This window comes from Mesitornis unicolor, unplaced genomic scaffold (genome assembly GCF_000695765.1).
Source record: "Mesitornis unicolor isolate BGI_N332 unplaced genomic scaffold, ASM69576v1 scaffold301, whole genome shotgun sequence".
In the NCBI taxonomy this organism is placed as follows: Eukaryota; Metazoa; Chordata; class Aves; order Mesitornithiformes; family Mesitornithidae; genus Mesitornis; species Mesitornis unicolor.
The window spans coordinates 78807-101020 of record NW_010162939.1 but is presented as its reverse complement, the minus strand read 5'-3'; the positions used below and the strand labels follow the sequence as shown (position 1 = coordinate 101020).

The following is a 22214-nucleotide window of genomic DNA, read 5'->3' as shown; positions in this document are numbered from 1 at the left end:
CTGGGTGGTTCCAGTGTTAGCATTCTTGGAAATGCATGCCCTGCAAGCTATTCAGTTGCAACCTCAGTATAATGTGGTGTCTACTCTTTAGGAGACAGGGCACAGAAGTGTGACTTAAAATTGTAGAATGGTTTGAGTTCGAAGGGACCTTAAAGATCAAACCAAGGTACTGAACACTTCTACACACTTCTATTTCTAGGTATAACGCATACCTGATTGGAGTTGAATATCAAGTTGTCATGTTAAACTAAATTCATTGATAATTTTAGGTATCAAAAAGAATAAATATAAGAGGCTTGATATTACCCAGGTGAAACACATTTCCTGAGTACCACAGTACCAAGAATTGGCTGGACGCTCTAGAGGAGAAAAAGAACCAAGATAGCAACTTTTAATAATAAAAGTATTGACTCTTTCTCTCTTTTCAGGAGCTGCTGAGAAAAGTTCCAAACATGGTGCAGAAGATAAAACACAGAATATTATTAGTGCTATGAAGGAAAGAATGAAGATTAGAGAGAAAAATAGACCAGAGGTGTTTGAAGTGATCCAGGAAATGTTTAATATTTCCAAAGAAGATTTTGTACAATATACAAAAGCAGCAAAACAAAGTGTTTTGGATGGAACATCCAAATGGTCAGCAAAAATAACCATCACAGGTAAATACCCTTCTGAATTGTCTACTCTAAGAGCTCTAGCTTTCCTAGCGCCCTGGTTTGGGAACAAACTTTATTATCATTAGAGCTGGAACTGTGTGTTCAGGTTTGTATTTGGATCTATAAAAGGTTCAATTTATAGCTTACTAACTGGAAGAGTTTTAAGGTACAACTGTTCACAGATCTACTTTGTATTCCATTGCTCTAGGAAGGAAGAGAAGTAAACGGTCTTCTTGTGTCTCTCTACCTCCTACCAGTATCTCCTGTGCTAGTGCTGAACTTTTTGCCACTCATTGCAGGCATTAAAGTTCACAATTGCATTTATGGATTTTAATGGCTGTAATGTTAAGAACACTGCAGCCTGCAATTCCAGACCCCATTGATTTGAAACTCGGCATCCATTCTTGTTGCTTGACTATGGGAGTGTTCCAGTTTAGTGATGCTGAGCCAGGGAAACCCACATACCCAGAGCATAATGAAGATTGCTGCCAGCTGATTCCCAGGTTGTTTAACTTTGAAACTGAAATTTCAGGTTTTGAATTGTCCTGCTTACTGGACAAGTTGTTTCCGTTATTACCCACTCACATTGTAAAACTGTGTCCTTATACCCAGCTGGGATTTGTCTTGCTGCAGCTTGCAGCTGTTACATCTTATTGTTTCACTATGTGCCATTGAGAAGTCTGGCTTCAAAGAGTAATAAAACAGTTTGGGTTGGAAAGGACCTTTAAAGGTCATCTAGTGCAACCCCTCCTGCAATGAGCAGGGCTATCGTCAACTAGATGAGCTCATCCAGGAGCTCAATGTCTCTGTGACGTGATTTTTAGGTAGTTGAGGACTGAAGCTTGATCTCCTCTTAACCTTCCTCTTCTCCAGGATGAGCAAACCCAACACATTAAACCGTACTTTCAAGGTAAAGGTGATGCTTTAACAATGAGTGAGAAAGTAACTGCTTTTTGAAAGAAACTCGTGTTATGGTGAGAGCATTATGAAAATGGACATTTGGAAATGTTTCCATCATTATGTGATTTTGCTGCCCAAAACAATGTGTGTCACCTACAAAAAGTCTAATCTGTACACTTCAGGAGAGCTGCATTTCTGAGAAGACTGCAGTGCTTGATTTAGTGGAAAACAAAGTTGATAAAGCATTTTGTTACACTGGTTATGGGTTTTGAGGTAGTCAGGTGCAGAAGCTAGGGACAGTGAAAGCCAGGGCAGCTGACCCAGGCTGGCCAACAGAATTATTTCCTACTGTAAACATCACCCTCACTATAAATTTGGGAGTTTACTGGACATGGTCTCTTTCTTTCCTCAATGGTCATCATCCCCAGAAAGTCTTGCCCATCATTATGCTCCCAAGGCCTACTCCCTGGCTTCTTGTACCGTCATGTTTTCCTTGGAGCTGTTGTGCTTGTTGTATTCATTATCTTATCCAGCACTCACTGCTGGGAGTGAGCCGCCCACAACTGCTGGATGAGCCGAGTATAACTTTGTGTTCTGTTGTTGTTATTACTGTTTTTATTATAATTATTCGTTTCATTTATTTCAATCATTAAACTGTTTTTATTTCAACCCCTGACTGTTCTGACCTTTCTGCTCTGATTCTGACCCCCAACCCACAGAGGAGGAAGGTGATGAGTGAGGGGCTGTGTGGTGTTTAGCTGCCTGCTGGCTTAAATCACATTATCCTGAGATTTCCAGGTTTATGAATTATGATGGAAAATCAAATTGTGTATATTTATATGTGCCACAAAATGCATCTACATTAACTATACACCCACAGTAACTATCAGAAACACAGACAAACACATAAACAGTTAATTATGATTGGTGTAAACTGTCAGCCTATCTGTGATAGAATGGGAATGATTCTGAAAATCCTCATTGTTCATCTCTCACATGAGGAAAACAAATGACAAAGTCATGATCGTGCCCCTCAAGTTGAGTTTCATAATCCACAATGCAGATTTTTTCAAACTGGAGATTTATTTTGGAAATTTTAGTTTGGATCTTTGGAAAAGTTTTGGAAATATGTATTTATTTATATGGGAAAATGGAAATTTTAGAGAATTGTTAGGCTCAGGTCAAGTTATACAACAACATTATAGTACTTGGAATGCTGAGTAAACCTAAGTTTGAGAAGAGTATCTGAATTATGCATGGCAAGAAAAGTATTTGTTTTGTGCTTTGTAGTGAGTCTTTAAATTTATTACTCCATTCAACCGTATTTGTAAATTTTATACAGTCCAGAAAGGTGGTTACAGAAGCTTTGTCTATCTGTAAAGTAACAGATGTTGGGAAAATTAATCCAGAAAGCTTTGTTTCAGGAGCCCTCAGTCCGAGGGCTTTGTTTCCTGTTGCTGTTGTCACTGTCTCTTTTATTTCCTGGCAATGAAGGCTGTGAGGGCTCAAGCGCTTTTCTCTCCTTCTGTTGCAGTTCTTTGCGCTCAGGGCTTACAGGCTAAGGACAAAACTGGCTCAAGTGACCCATATGTTACTGTGCAAGTTGGCAAAAACAAGCGGAGAACAAAGACTATTTTTGGAAACTTGAATCCAGTATGGGACGAAAAATTCTATTTGTAAGTGTAGAAGATACTGTTGTTTCTTGCTTTTTTTACATTTACAATTAGGTAATATAACACTGCCAAGTGAAATAATTACTTAATTTCAAAATCTTTGTTGTCTATACTATGCATATTCATAACATTAATAAATTAGCAAATTCTGACTAGAGAGAGCAGAGGATTTTATAGTGACTTTACCATATAGTAGTCATACAGCTTGTAATTATGTCTTCATGGGATCTATTGGTGGTGTCTATTTATTCCAACATTTTTTAGAGAACTTCAGTAACAGTTTTCAGACTTCAACCTTATGTACTAAATGCTGGCATTGCAAATGTCTTTCTATATCTCGGATACTGACCATGCATTTTTATTCAATTTTATGGTTTCCCTAGGTGAAACTGAGGAATCTGATAGTAACTGGCATGCTTCAGGCTGTGGGATGGGCTGTTTGTAATGTCTGTCCTTCCCAAGACTGAGTGTTGTCCAGAAGTCTAATGCAGAGAGCATGGTACAATCCTCCTGTCCCCTTTCTTTGGCCACAGCCTCTGAACTCAACATGGTATAGTTTGTTATCAGCATATCGCAAAAGTTCAACCCTGACTGCAAAAGTAGACGTTTCAATCTGTAATATGTTGACGACAGTTTGAATATGATTTCATGCCATTTCTAGTTGTGGCAATGTTCCTAGACACTCTTTCAGAAAGACATGTCACAGTACAAGAAATTCCAGTTCACAGGTACTACACTGTTCCTTTCCTGAAAATATTACCCTAAAATACAAGTTCCTGACTGAGAATATGACCAATCTGATAATACTATTGATTTGCTCAGCGTTATTCCTCTCCATGTAGCAAAAATATCTCAGCATTCATTCTTTTCTAAGCTTGATTGCTATGTGCTGCAGAGTATGATGTGCACTTAACCACTATTGTTAAAGTCAAATAAGGATTCTGAAAGGCTAATGTAAACCCTTTAAGTGAAAGAGAACTGTTTATTTAGGCAGGTTTTTTAAATTATGCAGAAAAGTTCAAGTGTACCCTGAAAGTACCTATCACGGTATTTTCATACAAAATCAGTAGGTATTTTATGGAAGCTGTGTGAAAACAGTAGTGTAGTAAATTCTGAAAAGAAGAAATGATGGTAATAAAGAAGGATATGTAAGTTCTGCGTTTGTTCAATACAACGGTTGTATTTACATTTTTACTGAGAACATGTGCAAACTGTTGTCACATTATAATAATCTAATTTTTTGGTACTGCATGACAAAAGTTTAATATGTTCATGCTTAATCGTGCTATTCAAAACTGGATGTCAATTTGATACAACTTGATGAAACCCTGTATCAATGATGATAGAAACGATGTGTCATTTTTACAAGCAAGTCTGAACGTACAAAGCAGCGGCAGAACGGCTCAGGATCCTGCAGACTGCCCAGTCAACGTTCATAATCTCTACTTAGTCATCATGTGCAACAGACAATTTCAAATTAACCACTCACCACAATGTAAAATAATTGTCTTCAGGCTATAACACTTAGTTTCTTCTTACATTCCTTTCCTCCTATTAGGGAGACAGCAGTTGTCATTATTCATATCTACATAAACCATGGAAACCATTTCTGTTAGGATTCAGGCATTTGACATAGAGCTTTGTTTTCTTTAAGGAGGTGCAGTGTCCTGACACAAGAGGATACCTTCTTGCCATGTAGCGCAATAGCTATTTTCTCTTTGCTGTTCTTTGACTAAAAGTTGCTGCCTTATTGTTGAGGAGGTTGTTATTTCACTAGTGAGTCTGAAAGATGTGTGACTCGAGGTGCCACTTCTATTTGTCTGGAAAAGGTACCAGGTATTCCAACTGTACTAAACAATGTATGCCCATTCCTTTCTAGGGCCATTACTAGAAATGTAAGTTAGTACTAGAAATAAGCAGTTAATTCAGAGAAAACATAGACTCAGAAACTTTCTCAGGCTTCCCCTGTACAAATCATGTTTTCTTTTTGAGTTACTTGTGTTGCTGCAGTACCAGTTGAAGTGTTATCCTCACTGAATGAATGTGAGTAACCAAAGGCAGGAGATTAATTACTTTCTTGGATTTAATTGTAGGAGTTGCATAGTGTCAGAATTTAGATGAGCAGTTTGGCAAATTTGGTATGAAGTTTTAGATGTATTTTCTCAAAGATGTGAGCAGAGCTACCATAAAATCCCTGGGAACTTGAAAAATGTTATATATTTTAGTTTTCACCCAGCACTAGGTACTGCTATCAGCTGCTGCTCTAGCAATGACATTTATTAAAAAAACCTTAAACCCTACAATACCATCAGTCTCCTGAGTAACTGCTTTGAACTGAATACATTTTTCAATCGCTTTTATAGCACTTGTACTTTCTAAAATAAAGTTATCTCCCTGACTTACTTAATGCATTGGATTTCAATTGAAAGTATGTGAGAATTTCTAAAGTGTATTAAATAAATAATAAAAGTTTAACCACAAGAATAAATCTAAAGTAGATCAATGTAACTATTTCATTAACTCAGGAGGTATCACTTAAATTCACTAGCTCTACTAGTGATGTTTGATAGTCCTATTCAAAATCAAATACTAATTATGATTATAATTCCTTAGTTATAATTTACAGAAATAAAATACATCTCAAAAATCCTACAATCGTATATTTACTTATAATACCAAGACATTAATTTGAATCCTGTATCTGTTCCAAAGCAAGGATTTGGATAAAACATTGGCTCCCCACTGTGCATTTGCTCTGTCATGACAGAGCGAGGGCAGTGTTCCAGTCTGCAGAGAAACACATAACCCTGACGTGGTTGGTTGGTAAGCAGAGAGTGAATGTTTCTACCAAAACATAAGGTGACCCTCTGCTGTGTGACTGTGGGACACTGACACAGATTTTAACGTGGGGACTCATAAACCATAACTAAAGTAGAGATTAAATATGCATGCACCTCAGTGAAAAAACAAGGCTGCCAGAGGAAGAATACAGCTTTCCTTGAAATATTGGTTTGGTTGGTTTTACACAAGAAAGAGAGGTATATGGGCCTGCGGATGGTCCTTTAATGAACGTAATCTAGGTGATAAGGACTTTGAGCCTTTCTACTGGCATTATTAGAAAGGAGGTAACAGAGCAGGTTTTAGTTTTCCGACAAAGCATAAGTTGATAGGGGAGTTTTTTCAATGCCAGAGCAAAAGGAAGGGTCTTGCAGCTATCTCTCACCTTCCCTCTTCTGGTTGAGCATCTGATATGGGAAAAGGGACTGCAATTTTACTTTTTAGTTACAAGGAAGAGATATTTTGGCGGTATAATTTTCAGCTTTGTACAAACGTATACATCTATACACTAGAATTCAATTCTTCTCCGTCTGCATTCTTTTCTTGACTGTTTTCAGCAGTTGATCGCTGAAATATGGAAATCTGCTCTTTTCTGGCACTGTTGACTAGCAAGCACACATCTCCAAATTGCCTTGCAGACTTTGCAGATATCATGTTTCCTGTGATAGCTCATTAACACCTCGGATATAATTGTATCATACAGAAGTCCTTGATATAACTGGATGATTATTTTACATTACTTATTCTTTCTATTTTGGCTGTCACTAGGCCACCATATGGCTTTGAAAAATAGCTTCATTGGATATCTTTCAGTGCATGAAAATGTTTGATCTAACTTATTTAAATTAGACCAACGAGAATGGGTTGGTTTGGGGTTTTTTTGAAGACTGTGGTTACCACCTAACCAACATAATGGTCATCACTAAACTGTTAGAAATTGTCTGATTTCCAACATTCTTGATGATTTCCCAGTGATATATTGAAAATGTCGATGCAGGCATAAAATCCAATAGAGAGATTTACAACTGCTCACATTGAAAAAAAAAAAGAACACAAAGCAAAACCAAACCAAAACCTGTTTGTTCAAACAAACTAGAACATTGCCGAGAATTCTTACTGCTATATATTTTAGCAGATAATACTGTGAAAAGTATCCTCTAGTACCAAACATTGTTGATGTGGAGGCTGTGATAGTTAAAATCTCTGTGTTTTTCAGAGAGGCTGTTCAACTGCTTTATATTTCAGGTATTTCCCACATATTTCAGTCTAGAGTTTCTGATGAAGTGAGAATTTCTGGCAGCTATTTCAGGCATCCAGCTGTGGAGGTTCTTGCCTAGAACCTGAAAGAGCAGCACTTGCACAGTTTATTTGTACTGCAGAGAAGTCATCTGTGGATTCCTTTAAAGAAATACTTACTATAAGCAGTCATGTCTATGAAATAAATACAAGAGGGCCTTACCAAAGTCCTTTCCTACCATCGTTTTATGGATTCTCAATCAACTGAACTAACTTGTAAAAAGTATAATCTTCACTGTATCTGAAGACAACAGGACTGGTTAACTGTTTAAATGGTGTTTCAACTTCCAGTGATATCTAAACACAGTCTTGTGAGAATTGTTGGAACAGCTTAAGGATTGTGTCACAAGCATGAGTATGTAACATATATTACACAAAATACCACTACTTATATTGCACAAAAGAATTGGGTAATAGAAATGTGCAAATTAGTTTACTGGATTTATTAATGGACCTTATTGCAGCCTTCCAGTTCCTGAAGGGGTCCTACAGGAAAGCTGGGGAGGGAGTTTTTACAAGGGCAGGTAGCAATAGAATGGGAATGGTTTTAAACTGTACTAGGATAGGTTTAGACGGAATATTAGGAAGAAATTCTTCACTGTGAGGGTGCTGAGACACTGGCCCAGGTTGCCCAGGGAAGCTGTGGATGTCCCCTCCCTGGCAGTGTTCAAGGCCAGGTTGGATGGGGCTTTGGGCAACCTGGGCTGGTGGGAGGTGTCCCTGCCCATGAGGTGTGGACTTGGTGAGCTTTAAGGTCCCTTCCAACCCAAACCATTCTATGATTCTATGAAAATGTGCAAAACTGGAAGTGAGCAGGCAAAAGTACTGCAAAGGCTTGCCAACCAAGTTAATTTTCTGTGTCTCAAACATAGAGTAATTTGTCTGCTGATTGCTTACAGAATTTCACAAAGATATGGTATTTTATTGGAAAAAAAATTATTTTCTTTAAGTTATAGAAATAACACTTCTTTAGAGCAGGGAAAAAACCAAAAAAGCTTTCCACCTAGACTAACTATTCAGAGTATGCCAATTTTTTAGTACATGTAAGAGTTTTTACTGAAGACTACAAGGCAACTATGCTATTATGAATGTATTTCATTTTGACAGAGTGGGAAATCAGTCTCCCTGCATTCTTTATAAGCTTCTTCATTCATTTGCATTTATATCTTTTCTGAATGTAGCATAGTATTAATTAGCTGTTCTTTTAATATCGCATGCAGATCTCCTACATGAGGTGTACAATCAGGTCATGCCAGCGCAGCTAATATTAAATTTCCATGGGGCTGCTATAGTAAAGACAGTTTATTAATACATTTCTAACTAGTCTGGCCGTTGGAATAAGCAGGAATTTTTATTTCATGTCTGTGCAGCATTCTGTAAATGCAGAAGTAATGTAACGTCACTGGTGCTGATAAATTATTAAAACTATCTCTTCTGTCTGGCATCTCTGAATGTACTGCAGCTTTTCCAGCTTTCAGAAGTATCAGTATCTTCATTCTCTGTGCGATAAAGAACAATTCACTTCTCATCTTCCTGTACCACCCATTAGTGAGTACTTTTACTGAGAATATAAAGCAGAGTGGCTAGAAGAGGAAGACTGAAAACAGCATAAGTTGTTTTTGTCTTGAGTTCCTTGGACTGATTTTCCTGGAAAAAGTAAAAGAAGTAGGAATCCCACCCAATGCGCTTTGCAAAGCCACAGAGTTTCTGCATAGATGTTACAAGTGACTAAAGCAGAATGTACCTCTCATTAGACAGTGCTGTTTCTGAGAGGCTGGGCAGGTCACTAGAACCATGCAGAGACAGATCTGTATCTTCACTAGTAAATCCCCCTGCAGTCTCACTGCCACAGGGCAGGTCAGTAGAAATAAGTGTTCATCCCCCCTTCCATTCTTGCATCACAAACCTGTGCTAGTTTGGGGTCCTTGCACAGTAGCATCACAAACATGTAGCAGAGCTAAAGGTTTAAACACAAAGATGAGTATGTCAGTAAACCCATTCATTGTGATAGGTCTCAGCGTGTTCCACTGAACTAAGATTAAAGGAGAAAACGATGTGGGAAAGACAAATGAGGATATTAGGGGAAAGTGCAGTCATTCTGATGGCCTGAATAAATATCCTTTAATTAGCTAAGTATACATCAGAGGGTAAATGGTGTTGTCTCAGTAGAATAAAAACATGGTATTTGTACTGAAGTACCATTTAATGATTTTTTCTATGCAGCATATCCTTGAGAAGCAAAACAGGAACAAGATTTCTACTGATAGCACAGATATGAGGATGAGGGTCACATGAATGCCTCACCAGTGAGGGATCTCTATGCCACTGTAGATATCCCCCGTTTAATATTTCTATTGGGTGCACAGCTAAATGAAATTCAGAACTCTAACAATGTTTAACAGTAATTCAGGGCTAAATTTTAGGAAGATAAAATGGGGTTAGTCTAGTTTCTTAAGGCAAGGATGTTTATTTGATCCATCTGTGCCTTCCTGTATTTCACATGTCCTTGCAATAGCTTTTGAATTTTGTGGTCGGTCAGAGAAATTTCACAGATTGTCTAATAGTACATCCATCGTGTTCTATAAACGTAGGTGGTCACACAGAGGTGAGATCCTAACAGTGTCCTCAGTAGGAGCTCACGCTATAGTAGACACCAGGGAACCCATATAAAGGGGTAATTTATGAAAATCCCAATCATGGGAAAAGATTCAATAGGTGATTGCAGTTTGTTAGATGTCAGAGAAGCCAGCCATAAGATAAAAGGAAAGTAGGTTCATTAGTTTTGCTAATCACAGAATAATGTGTTTTAATTACCAGTGATATCTGCAATATTAAAATTTGGGATACAGACAGACAAGCCCTTCTGTGATACTGAATGATGCCACAGCGAGGCAGAGTAAAAGCTGTGCATGCCATCTTTGGTGACTGATTGGCCTTGACAGTAATAATACCATTTAAAGCACTTTATACTTCCAAAGCCCATTACCACTACTAATTAATTCTTGGAACACCCCTGAGGGGTGCCAGTTGGGAGATAAGTTATAGTATTACAGGTTTAATGCTGGAAATGCTGAGACAGATCACTGAGCTGTGATAGTGCTTGGAATAGTATTTAAGGAAGAACTGTTAATTTAGTGTCATACTAAGACCTTGTTGAAGATGAAAATTTTCTGTTATGCTTTAAAGTTATATTTAAAGATAACCAAGGAGTCACAATATTTTAAATATTTTTGTAGTCTTACTGAATGGATATATGAAATACCCAACCTGGTTAGTACAGATGCATGGTCTGTACTGGCCATTAAATGTCATCATGACGTTTTTCACTACACAGACTTCTGAGGTCAATGTTAGCATATTCCAGCACAGTCATCGAAAGCCAACACTGACCACTATCAAACAGTTCTCACTGTGGCTTGTAGGAATAAGCAGCAGTAGAGTTTCTTTTCCATTTCTGTGCACATACGTATGTGATGGAGCTGGGAGGAAAAAATTGTATCCACTGGGAACTCTGCAGATTGCAAGTGAAGCCACCTCACTGTCTCATACAGCCGGTAGTTTCTCAAATCCACTCAACTCATGAGGGGTTGGTAAGCCACTTAAATTTGCAAGGAATTTTTTAATACATGGCAGTCTGTCCCTATTCCCTCTCCTTGCCAGGAAATGGAGGTTTTGGAGAAAAGTAATAAATCTTTTAAAGAAGGCAGCTACTTATTTCCCTAGGTTTTTCTGATTGCCTGTCTTGTCTTCCTGTGGTGTCTGGTCATACTTGTTGGGTTGTTTGGGTTTATTTCACGAACTATCTGCCACATACTGGAAATATTATTTAAGATTTTCTCACTTTTTGTATTATAACAACCTAGGCTTTTGCAGTCTACCATATGTACTACACAGCATTCCTAAATTAATAAACCTGATCTAACTGTATCTTTCCAAATATATTTGTTAAATATTAGCATCAAGAACTACACCTTGTAAATTAATTAATCATTTTAATGAGAAGTTCATGGCATTCCCAAATACAATCCATATGTACACATAATTCAGACAAGTTAATCTCTTTACGTTCTCTTATCTACAGTAATTGTAGTTTTGTCCCTGGCAATGTGGGTATGGCCTTTTCTTTTATTCCACTGAATGCTTCAGGTTGGTTGTATTCTGTTACTTTATGCAGTTAAGCAAGTGTACAGAAATAGAGGACGATGAATTAAAAACAATATAAACTTATGTAGCTCGTGTGTCACTCACATTTTGTATTTTATCATTATTTTCACAGTGAATGCCATAACTCTACAGATAGAATAAAAGTGAGAGTATGGGATGAAGATGATGACATCAAATCTCGAGTAAAACAACATTTCAAAAAGGAATCAGATGACTTCCTCGGGCAAACAATTATTGAAGTAAGAACACTGAGTGGAGAAATGGATGTATGGTATAATTTAGGTATGATTCTTACTGATTTTTTTAAACAAATTTACATAGAATCTTAGCATCTGTAGATTCAGGACTTCAGAATATAGAGCTCTGGTGCCACTATAAAAAATATACCATTCTGGGCTTAATCATCTTTGGTTTTCACCATGTTTGACACCGGTCGTTCTTCATGGAGCTTGCTTGCTTGTGTTCTCTGTTCTGTACCTGTCAAACATGTTTCCATGCAGAGTCATAAACTGGAGCACTTTAAAAGTTAATCTCCTTTATTTGATAATAAAAATGTGATAGCAACATTTCTGTCCAGGTTGGATTCTCTATGAAAGTGTTGGGTGAAATATGTGACATAATTTTCTGAAATTGTAGAGGATGTGTTTCCTAATCAGCAGTCCTTGTTTCCTTGTCTAGTGTTTCATTTTTCAACGACATACATAGATGTGTCAGGGAACTATTTGATTTCTTATTGACAAAGAAAAGAAAGCTTTGCTTTATTTCCTATTTATAATGAGATTTTTTTTAAGGTGAGATAATTGGGTTATTATAAATTCTGAATGTTATGCCTTCAAAAATCTCAGTGATATAAAGGCTGCTATAAATTATTGTTAAATGGGTTTTTAAAACAAATCTTGCTGAACTGATTTGACTGGAAGCAGTTTAATAATAATGTTGAAAATAATAATAATTAGTACAGATACCAGGCAGAAAATGGGAATATTATTTATTGAAAAGGGGAAAATGTTGAATGAAGTCTGTGCAGCCGGCTTGAATTTGGCAGATAATACTTCATGGTGGTAGAATTAGGACTTTTGCTTCATGGTCTGAACCATATGTGAGGTATTAGAAGAAATTCTCTTGTTCACAAAACCATGCTTTAGAAAACCATTCTTATTAAGCTAGAAGGATTTATGAAAGCTTTTCACATGACATGTATGTACTCTTGTTAGTTACTAATTAATAATAGATTATTTTTCTCCTCTTCAGAAAAGCGAACAGATAAATCAGCTGTCTCTGGTGCCATTAGACTGAAAATCAACGTTGAAATAGAAGGAGAGGAGAAAGTTGCTCCCTACCATGTGCAGTACACCTGTCTACATGAGGTATGTTGGAGAAGTTCAAGAAAGCATATGACATAGAAATCACTCTTCAGTTGTTGCATGGATAAGGAAAAAAGGCCACAGAACAGTAGAACACTGAAACAAATAACTGCTGCTGCACCTCAGGACAAGTTTATTTTAGATTTCTCACTTTGTGTTGCTGATGGCACATCAGGTTTAGAGTCAAAGGCAGGACAGTGTAACACCAGTAGATCATTCCTGCCAGTAGGAGTTAGAAAAAAGATGTGGGGTCAGCTTTAGTTCTCCCTGTACCGTGTTTTGGGTTTAGCATTTTGATGCTCCATGCACGCTTGCTAACATCAAGAAGATACAACCATTTCTGTCTGGTACAGACATGTAGCTATTAATTGTAAAGGACTTCTTTCCTGTTACATTAATTCATCTTTTGGAGAGAGTGTGAAAAAGCAGGAGAAGCTGACAATATAATATTTGGCTCTCTTATCATCTAGATCGCTTTTGTCAATGTTGAAAAAAATCACCACCTGTAGATTAGTGTGTCTTTCAAGATATTTATTTTTATTGTTCCTCTTCTCTCAAGCAGTGACCCTCATTGAAGTCCTATTCTAAAAATACGAGTACTTTCTGACAGCTGATAGATAATATATGTCTGGAAGTTCAGCACTAGTGTGTATCCACAAAATCCCATTGCTGGCCATTTGTAAAAATTGAATGTTCAGGGTATTGGTGCTCATAGATTTACTATGGGCTAATTACCAAACCTGAAATTATTTCCAAGTCTGGGGTTTTTTTTTGGTCACTGAAAATAGGAAAACGAATCTGCTGCTGTGAGTTTATGGATACACGTGGAGCTAGGTAAGCTGAGAAGCCTTGTGTGATATTAACATCAAATTAAATACTAGCTTTGGTCCTAAGGTTGCTAAACCTAAACTTCATTGTATGCCCTCATCTACTTGAGAGGCTTCTGCAATATTTCTGGTAGGTTTCCTGTGACTTACAGTTGTTAAATAATGAATTTGAAATGTATTGGTCACAGATCCAATTGAAGCTGAAGCACTATGTAGTGAGTATTATATCGTCACAATTTAATTAATTAGCAAGGGCACAGGATAGAGAGGAGAAGGTTTCTGTACAATTCCATGTTGCAGTCACGTTGTGCCAGTTCACTGATTATTGGGATAGATCAATGAGCTGAGTCACAGACCTGCACCACCAGAGTTCCGTTACAAAAAATGTGGTTAGAGTTCATCTTTTTTGTTTATTAAATGATAGTTAGTGCCAGTCTTCAGAAAAATTACAAACAAACGACAGCTAACAATGAACATACTGATGAATATTGCATAGTATGTATTTTCAGAATGCCACTTAAAAGCCAAAAATTCCTATATGAAACTTTTCTTACGTTTAGAATCTATTCCATTACTTGACGGAAGTTAAATCCAATGGTGTTGTAAAAATCCCTGAAGTGAGAGGTGATGAAGCCTGGAAAGTGTACTTTGATGATGCCGCACAAGAAATTGTAGATGAATTTGCAATGCGCTATGGAATTGAATATATTTATCAAGCTATGACGTAAGTATGATTATGGCTGGTTTTCTACCCCACTGTCAAGAATGTGTTTGAGGGAAGTGATGACTTCCAAGCCTTCATGCTTGCATTCTCCATTTCACTCCTGTTCTTGATTTAAAAATCCTTGTGATCACTGACTCGCTTCTCATCTGCAATGGAATTTAAGATACCTTATAAGCATTTTATAAACTGTTACTGGTATTGCCCCTCATGCCCCTCATTAGTTGTTATGATACTGATACGTGGCAATGATCAGAAAGGGTCCCACTGTTCCAGGTGGGATTAGGATGGTGGAGCAGGATTTCACAAGCTGTCTACTCCTTTCCAGGAGCACAGAAATCATCACTGAACACCAACAGTGGCTATAGGAAACTTCCGTAGTCTATGTGAATAATGAATGCAAACCATTTTTAATGGCATTAGAACCTGCTACAACATTGTACGTACTAAAGTAACTGTCTGATCACTTCAGAACACTGCACTAGGGAGCTTAGAGGCCTGGGGATAGCAGGGCTCCATCATGTACTCTTCATTTGTCCAGTGACAAGGACTATATTCTGCTGCTGCTGCAGTCACAGGAAAGCAGAGCACTCCAAGTGAGTCTCCTAAAGAAGAAATAGAGATTTTTTTTTCCTATAGAAAGCTGATATTATGGATTTTTTAATCAGTGCCTCATGTATCTCAATAGAAAGCTGATATTATGGATTTTTTAATCAATGTCTCATGTATCTCGTTTCTTCCACCTCTTTACAGTACATCCTGAAAAGAAGTTGCAATAAGTATGAAGGCACATAAACACATGAAGTTTTCTTTTTATTGCAGGATATAATGATACCATCAGCTATTGCAACGAACGTGTCTTTCACTTTAGGTAGTTCATTGTGAATTATTGTATTGTACATCTAATAGAATGATAGAGGTTGTATTTGTAATATATGCAGTTGTAATGAACTTCTTTCAAGGACCTTAAACAACATCGCACAGAGAAATTAACCGAGCTTGACAGTTCCCCTGTGGTGTTGAATATCTCTACTACCTATGCATACTACTCATGAATTGCATTTCATGAATATTTGGGCTTTCAGGTTTAACTTCTCTTCAACCGTGTATGCCTTTACACCTCGATTAAGCTACGTTGTTTGTTAACTAGCATAGTACTGTAGTTTTGCAACTTGATTGAAACTGCTGTGCCATTTTTACCAAAATGATAGACTTATTCCTGATGTATGTATCAATATTAATTCAAGGGTTTACATGATATGAATTCTCAAGAGCTATTAATTCCAATGGAGGGCTGTTATTACTGACTTTGTTTAGGAAATCAAGCAGGACTGATTTAACGTGGGTGTTTCCTCTTAACTATAGCCCTAGTAGTTGGTTATCTCAATACAAGGTGGCTGTAATTTTGATGGACAACCTTATCTAAAAACAATATTTTCACGTTTCTTTTTCTTCATCCTGTGATGAATCCCAGTATTCTGAAATTCTCCAGAGAAAGTTTGAAACTGACTTTAGAAATTCAAATGTAGCAGAAGTCGGCAGCAAAAATAGCAAGATAGTTGACATGTGAGCAGTTAAAAAGCTTTTTCATTTAACAGTGTTAGAAAAGGACAGGTTATGTTTTCATATAAAGATGCTTTATTTTTATATCTGTAAATAACATATAGATAGCAATGAAAAGGAAGTGAATTTAGTCTGAACACCTGACATGGCGCTGGGCAAGTATTGCAACACATTTTTCAGGAATCCATACTCAAAAATTCTAACCAAGCCATTGTAAGTTAAATGACCTATTTTGGCTCGACCTCTTTTTGTTCTTGCTCTCCTCTGTACCTTTTCCACCAAATTTCCTTGCTGTTGACGACTGGAAACCAAGCATTTGAAGGCAGGTGTAATAAGAAAGTTATTTCAGTACTGGTAGTCACAGGAAATTTACACAGGACATAAAATCGAAGATCTAATTGACCCCATAGCTATGACCATTTACATTTTAAAATGTTGCGTGTTAATAATGAGCAATCCTTATTTGAGGAGCAGACCATGTACTGTTGAAGGCCACAAGTTAGGAATAAAATCAATAATGAACGTAGTCTCAAATAATACTTGGAGAATCCATGTTCATACACATTGTTTTGCTGGTTTATCTGCAGACACATTTCACAGTAAGAGCAATCAGACTTTGGGGAGAAGAGTACTAACGATACTGGATCTGTCATGGGGAATTTTCTTTTTTGACTATTATCTGTTCTTTTTAATTGTGTTTGTGAGATGACCTTTTTCCTCCTGGAAGAACTTTAATGACTGGGAGAAAATGTACAGCTTTTTGATTTAGAAAGTAGAATCATCAGATTCCATTTGGTAACGTTGTGCTCCTACTAAAAGAAAAGCAATTTTCCACCTTATAGCAGAAAGAGAGAGAATTTGAATGTAACCACTTGGGCCAAAGGAATATTGTGTAAGCATTCTGTGTTGGAGAATCTAGTTGTGGACTATCCCTATTGCATGTCTCACGGCAGCATTGTACATTAAAATGTTTGCATTTGTAAAGGCAAGGCTGACTATGCTTTCATAGCCCATGATCCAGACCCCAGGGAGCATCCACATGTTTCTTGTGCCCTGTATCAGACTCAAGTGAGTTTTAGTGTTGCTAATGAGATGGCTTTTTGTCTGAATGTAATTTTTAAAATTCCTATTTGCATAAAATTCGTATTTGTTTGCAGTTTTAAAATAACTTATTACATAAAGTTTCAGTGCCACTTTCAGTCTTGACCATTTTAGGCATGAGTAGACAGTATATGCTGGAGTAGGAACATATGCATTTCTGAATATAACAAAAATCTAATGAAGCCTCCCTAGAGTACCATTTCCTAGAACAATTTGTCATCCTGTTCTGCCACAGTAATAAAAATCCCCACTTGTCTATAATTCCAGGTTCATGCTGCTGGCTTTCTCATCTATGATTCTCTTAGTAGACCCTTATGATCTGTTTCTGGCTCTCAAATTAATATCAATTTGCATTTATTCCTTTAAAGCACAGAAATAATGTTTCAAAAGGATGGCCTTGACTTTTCCAATACACTGAGTATACTCATCAACCACAGTTGTAAACAAGAATTTGGATCAGTTTCTTGTGTCAGTACCTGACTGTGTCACAGAAAATCAGTCAAATAGCTGACCAACTGAAAGTCCTAAAAACATCAAGCTCAAGATCTCTTCCTCTCTCAGCAAGCATCAGCAAAGAAATTCTGCATTTTCTGTGATTTAAAAAGTCATGTGTGAGTCTGTTTGATCCTGGATCAGAAGGAGATTACCTGTGCACCACTGAAGACTTATTGGAATGTGTATATATCAACCCAAAAGATTTTACATAGATGGTTACTTATCTGCCTTAGTCATTGTCCCCGGTGAGACCTTTTTCATTAAACTTACATAAAGAATTCAGGTGTAATTGCACTTGTTGAAGACAAAGACATCCGCACTTTTATGACATTAATTAGACACTGTTCTTCCCTGAAGGATGCCCCCTTAGAAGGGATGTCTTGCTCTCAAGATGTGGATTCCAACCGCCCAGTTTCAAAGCAAGGAAATCTCTTTTAACTTATCAGATGTGGAATTCACATGAATAGAAAATCAATCATTGATTCAAATCCAAAATACAACAACAAGCCTGCTTGTGTGGAAGTAACTGCACCTCTATGAAAAGTCTTGATCATAATCCACTCTTCTTTCTTATGATTATTGTATTACTCCGTTCCTTGTGGAGTTCGTATTGGGAAAAGAAATGAAAGGCAATTTCAGCCATTCTTATATTGGTCAGGAGAGATTTTGTGTGTGTGTGTGATGGAAAGCAGCCAGACACTGTTAGCTATATGAATGATATGCGTGTACTCCCACAAGTCAATGCACATATGTATGAGAGAATAGGAAAGACAATAGATATGACAGAAAACAGATTAACGAAAGCAGAAGAACAGCTCAGTGCTCTAGCTGGCCTTTATTTTGATGACTGCCATGATGGATGGTGATTTATGCTGTAAATTCAATGGCTTGAAGGAACTGTACTGGAACTTTATTTACCTGTATATATTAAACCACCTCTCCACCACCATGAAAAAATAATTTGCTTCCTCTTTCTCATCTTTCAATATAATTTATTTCTCTTCAGAGGGGAAAAAGAAGAGCATGTATTGAAACAGTGTTTGACTAGACACTGAAATGATACATAACGTCAGCATCCTGGATTTGCTGTCTAGTGGAATCAAGTGCATTAAAAGCTTTAATAAGATCTTTACTTCTTATTGGCAAGAATCACGACAGGTAGAACCTAGTACTACTAGATCAGTGACATAGTTCTCATTCCAGCAGGTTAATAGGCATTAACTATGGCATTTTCTTCTCTTGCTAGTCTTCAACTAATGTGACTGCACACAAATCACCCGTTAAAGTATTTTTCGTTGATAGCATCTGCTTACTGAGTACAGCACACTAAGTAGCCTTCTTTCTTCGCTGATTCCCACTAGCAGAACGATTGGAAGGGTCCCAGACATTGCATGTTGGCCAGGAAATTGCAGAGTAAGAAAGCTGAAGTTAGCAGGTCTGGTTTTAGACCTTTTCGACATGTGACTCCATCTTAAACAATGCAGTATTGCTCTAAAATATGTGAGACTGAGCAATGGTTGCTGTGCCATTGTGTGCTTATTAGGAATTGTTAATAACTCATTCTGTTGGCTGCTGTTCTCAGAGACCTACAAAAACAAGGAAGCTTCCCCTTTGTTTTATTTATTTTAGCAAGCAGAAGGAAGCCAGGTGGCTTGCAGATTTCTTTCCTGGGTTATCAGCACTCTCATAGCCGTGACCCATATTGCATGTGATAAACTTAATGGGTTCTGTGAACATTACAGATTTTAATTAAATGAGGGAGAGAAGCAAAAGTTCACATAACCTGTCACTTGGCATAGATGCTTTATCATTGATTTCACTAGCCAAATTACAGGTGCAATAGTGTAGTTATAGGACATAAATAAATGACATCAGTAGGTTTGAATTTTTCTCACAACAAATGAGTACAATTTGGGTCTATTTTCAAAATAAGGTCTCAAGCCAGGCCTTGGGTAGCTCAAAGTGAAAGCGTTAGAGGAACTTGCAGAATGCATCTCACTGAACTTAAAATGTTGACCCAAACTATTTTTCCAGGGTTTATCATGTTCCCTGCAGGCAATTGATGCAATCTCAGTGGCTTTTCACATGATGACTGCTGCTGACTGCCCCTTTTGTCTGCCTCCTCCCCTCACTAGAGCATATGTTAAAGGTACAACTAAAGCTAATAACTAGGGGTTATTAGCGCCTTCTTATCTCCAGCTTAGGGGTTCTTATGCACTAAGGATCTTCAGGTCCACTAGAATTTTGGAAATTAAAAGTCAGCAGTAAAAGTATCTGTTAATTATTTTGATGTCAATGTTCCAAAAATAGTCCTGATCATCTCTACATATATTTCTCAAAATGCATGTGATGCATTGAGATGACTGTTAACTTTAAAGGCTGTCTGGAACTGGGGAGAATCACCTGTCATCGCTCTTGTGTTTTATACAAAGAAAATTATTGTTCCTCTGGTTCACAGAAAACATGCAATGTACAATGAAAGATTTTCCTAAGAAGTAGGTAGCTGCATTGCACTTTTGTCAGATTCACCTTGCAACATTTAAAAGCAGTTTTGTAAAATACAGGCAACGAATGAAAGGTTTGGTGGCGGTATCCTCACGTAGCTGGGAATGCTGAGTTCTAGTCCTGATCTATGTGATTGATTTGCTGCATAGATTTGAGCAGTTTCTCTCAATTTTGTAAAATGGAGATAATAGCACTTAATGATCTACCGTACAGGAAGGCTGGGAAATATTTGCAAAGCACTTTGAACATGACTACCATGACACAATTTTTAAGTATCAATATATATCATCATGTCAGTGCAAGACTGTGATGTATAAACCCAGCATGAAAATACTTTAAAAAGAATCTAATGGTAGAGAAAGCCCACAAGGGGTGAGTCTCCTGGCTTGGCCTGTGAAGGCTGCAAATACAGAGGCACCCCACATACAAAGCTGGCAGCCCTAGATTCTCTTTTATATCAGCCTGCCTCTCTTGCCTCAGCCCCAGTTGGATCCCTTCTTTTCTAGTCTCTTTGCCCAGATAGGTAAGCTAGAAAATCCAGCAATTATTCAGCTCCTCGATCTAGTTTTGGAGTGGGATTAACAGCTTGATTCATCCCAGGATCCACTCCTGTTAAAATCATGTCCTTAACACATCTGAGACTTTGAATGTAACCTCTTCCTTTCCTTACTGTAGAATTCAACATTATGTGAGCATAAACCCTCATGTTTGTACTCTGAACTATGCAGCTTTACATACTGCAGAAGGAAACTGCTACTGCTCAGTGCTGGATCTTCTCCCTAGTGCCTTAAACCAGCTCTAACTGAACTGCTCCTAATGGGACTATGAGGCTCATCCAACCTTTTCTTTCTCCTACTCCTACTGCCAGCTTCCATAGCTGGCTGAGTTCACTAGGTGATCCTGCTCTGGCAGAGGGGTTGGACTGGATGATTTTTTGAGGTCCTTTCCAACTCCTAACATTCTATGATTCTGTGTAAGAGTTCATCACTCTGAGCCTCACCCCATTCCAGTCATGAACCTTTCTGTATAAATGCCCATACTTCTGTGCTGATAGTAAAATGCTGGTTTGAGTCTTTTTGTTGGCATCAGTTAAACCCTTCTCTGCTAGAGTACAGAATCATAGAATGTACTGGGTTGGAAGGGACCTATAAAGATCCTTTAAAGGGTCCAACCCCCCTGCAGTAAGCAGGGACACTGTGGGATGAGATCGCTTGTGGCCTTCTATGTTTCTTAATAATGAATGCCTTGCTTAATAGCAATTAAGACAGTTTAATCACGGTTTTGTATTTAGGATTAACAGAGTAAGAAGCCAATGTGAATCTGATGTGTTAAATTTGAAAATACCAGTATGCAACAGGTGGCAATTCTATCAGACATGTCTGGATTTTCCTTGTGTGTCTGCTCAGTTGTCCATGAGGTAGCTTGAAAGTTAAATCATTGGAGCTGAAAAAGAAGTTGTGGTGAGAGAAAGAGCAGAATCCTTGCCATCTTTAATAGTTGTCACTTTGTTTGAATTGTAGGCACTTCTCCTGTCTGTCTTCTAAATATATGTGCCCCGGCGTTCCAGCAGTTATGAGTACATTGCTGGCCAATATAAATGCTTTCTATGCTCATACTACAGCATTTTTTTACCCCCCCCCCAGCCACTAATGTATCTGCCTCAGATCGGTTTGCAGCTACTAATTTTGGGGTAAGTAGACTTTCTTCGTAGAATACGAGTCCTCTTTTTTCTAAAATACCATTTATTGACATTAAATAAAATATTAAACTTAATTACAATTTTTAAAAGCAAATTGTAGCTGTTTGAAATAGCATGAGATGTACTAATGCTCTTTTCCAGTATCAAGAATAATAGATAAATGAATTTCAGGATTTTCAGGAAAACATTATGAAGTTATACATTTGGACCATTAAACCAAGAAAGACTTAATTCTGCATTTGCCTTTGTCTTCCCATCAGAAGTCAGAGACAAGATTATCAGACTATACTCAGTAAAGTAGTTCAGTCTATGCCTGGAAAAAGGTGGAACTGTTTACTTTTGTAGAGAAAATTTGCTCTGGATGGTAAAACAACTTCTGACTTGTAACAAAGAGTGTATTAAGTGCAGCATTCCT

General features: G+C 37.5%; 1 protein-coding gene across 1 annotated transcript in view; it reads left to right on the top strand.

Annotated features, from left to right (window-relative positions):
- Window positions 1–428: 428 nt before the first annotated feature.
- The window catches only part of LOC104547895 (protein unc-13 homolog C-like), a gene marked incomplete at its 5' end in the record, with an annotated part of 86387 nt that continues 64601 nt past the window's right edge, over window positions 429–22214 (top strand). Inside the window, 7 exon segments of the mRNA XM_010193764.1 lie at window positions 429–656; window positions 3088–3229; window positions 11637–11806; window positions 12776–12891; window positions 14276–14439; window positions 21621–21741; window positions 21743–21790. Of these exon segments, the coding sequence (XP_010192066.1) occupies window positions 429–656; window positions 3088–3229; window positions 11637–11806; window positions 12776–12891; window positions 14276–14439; window positions 21621–21741; window positions 21743–21790 (989 nt within the window).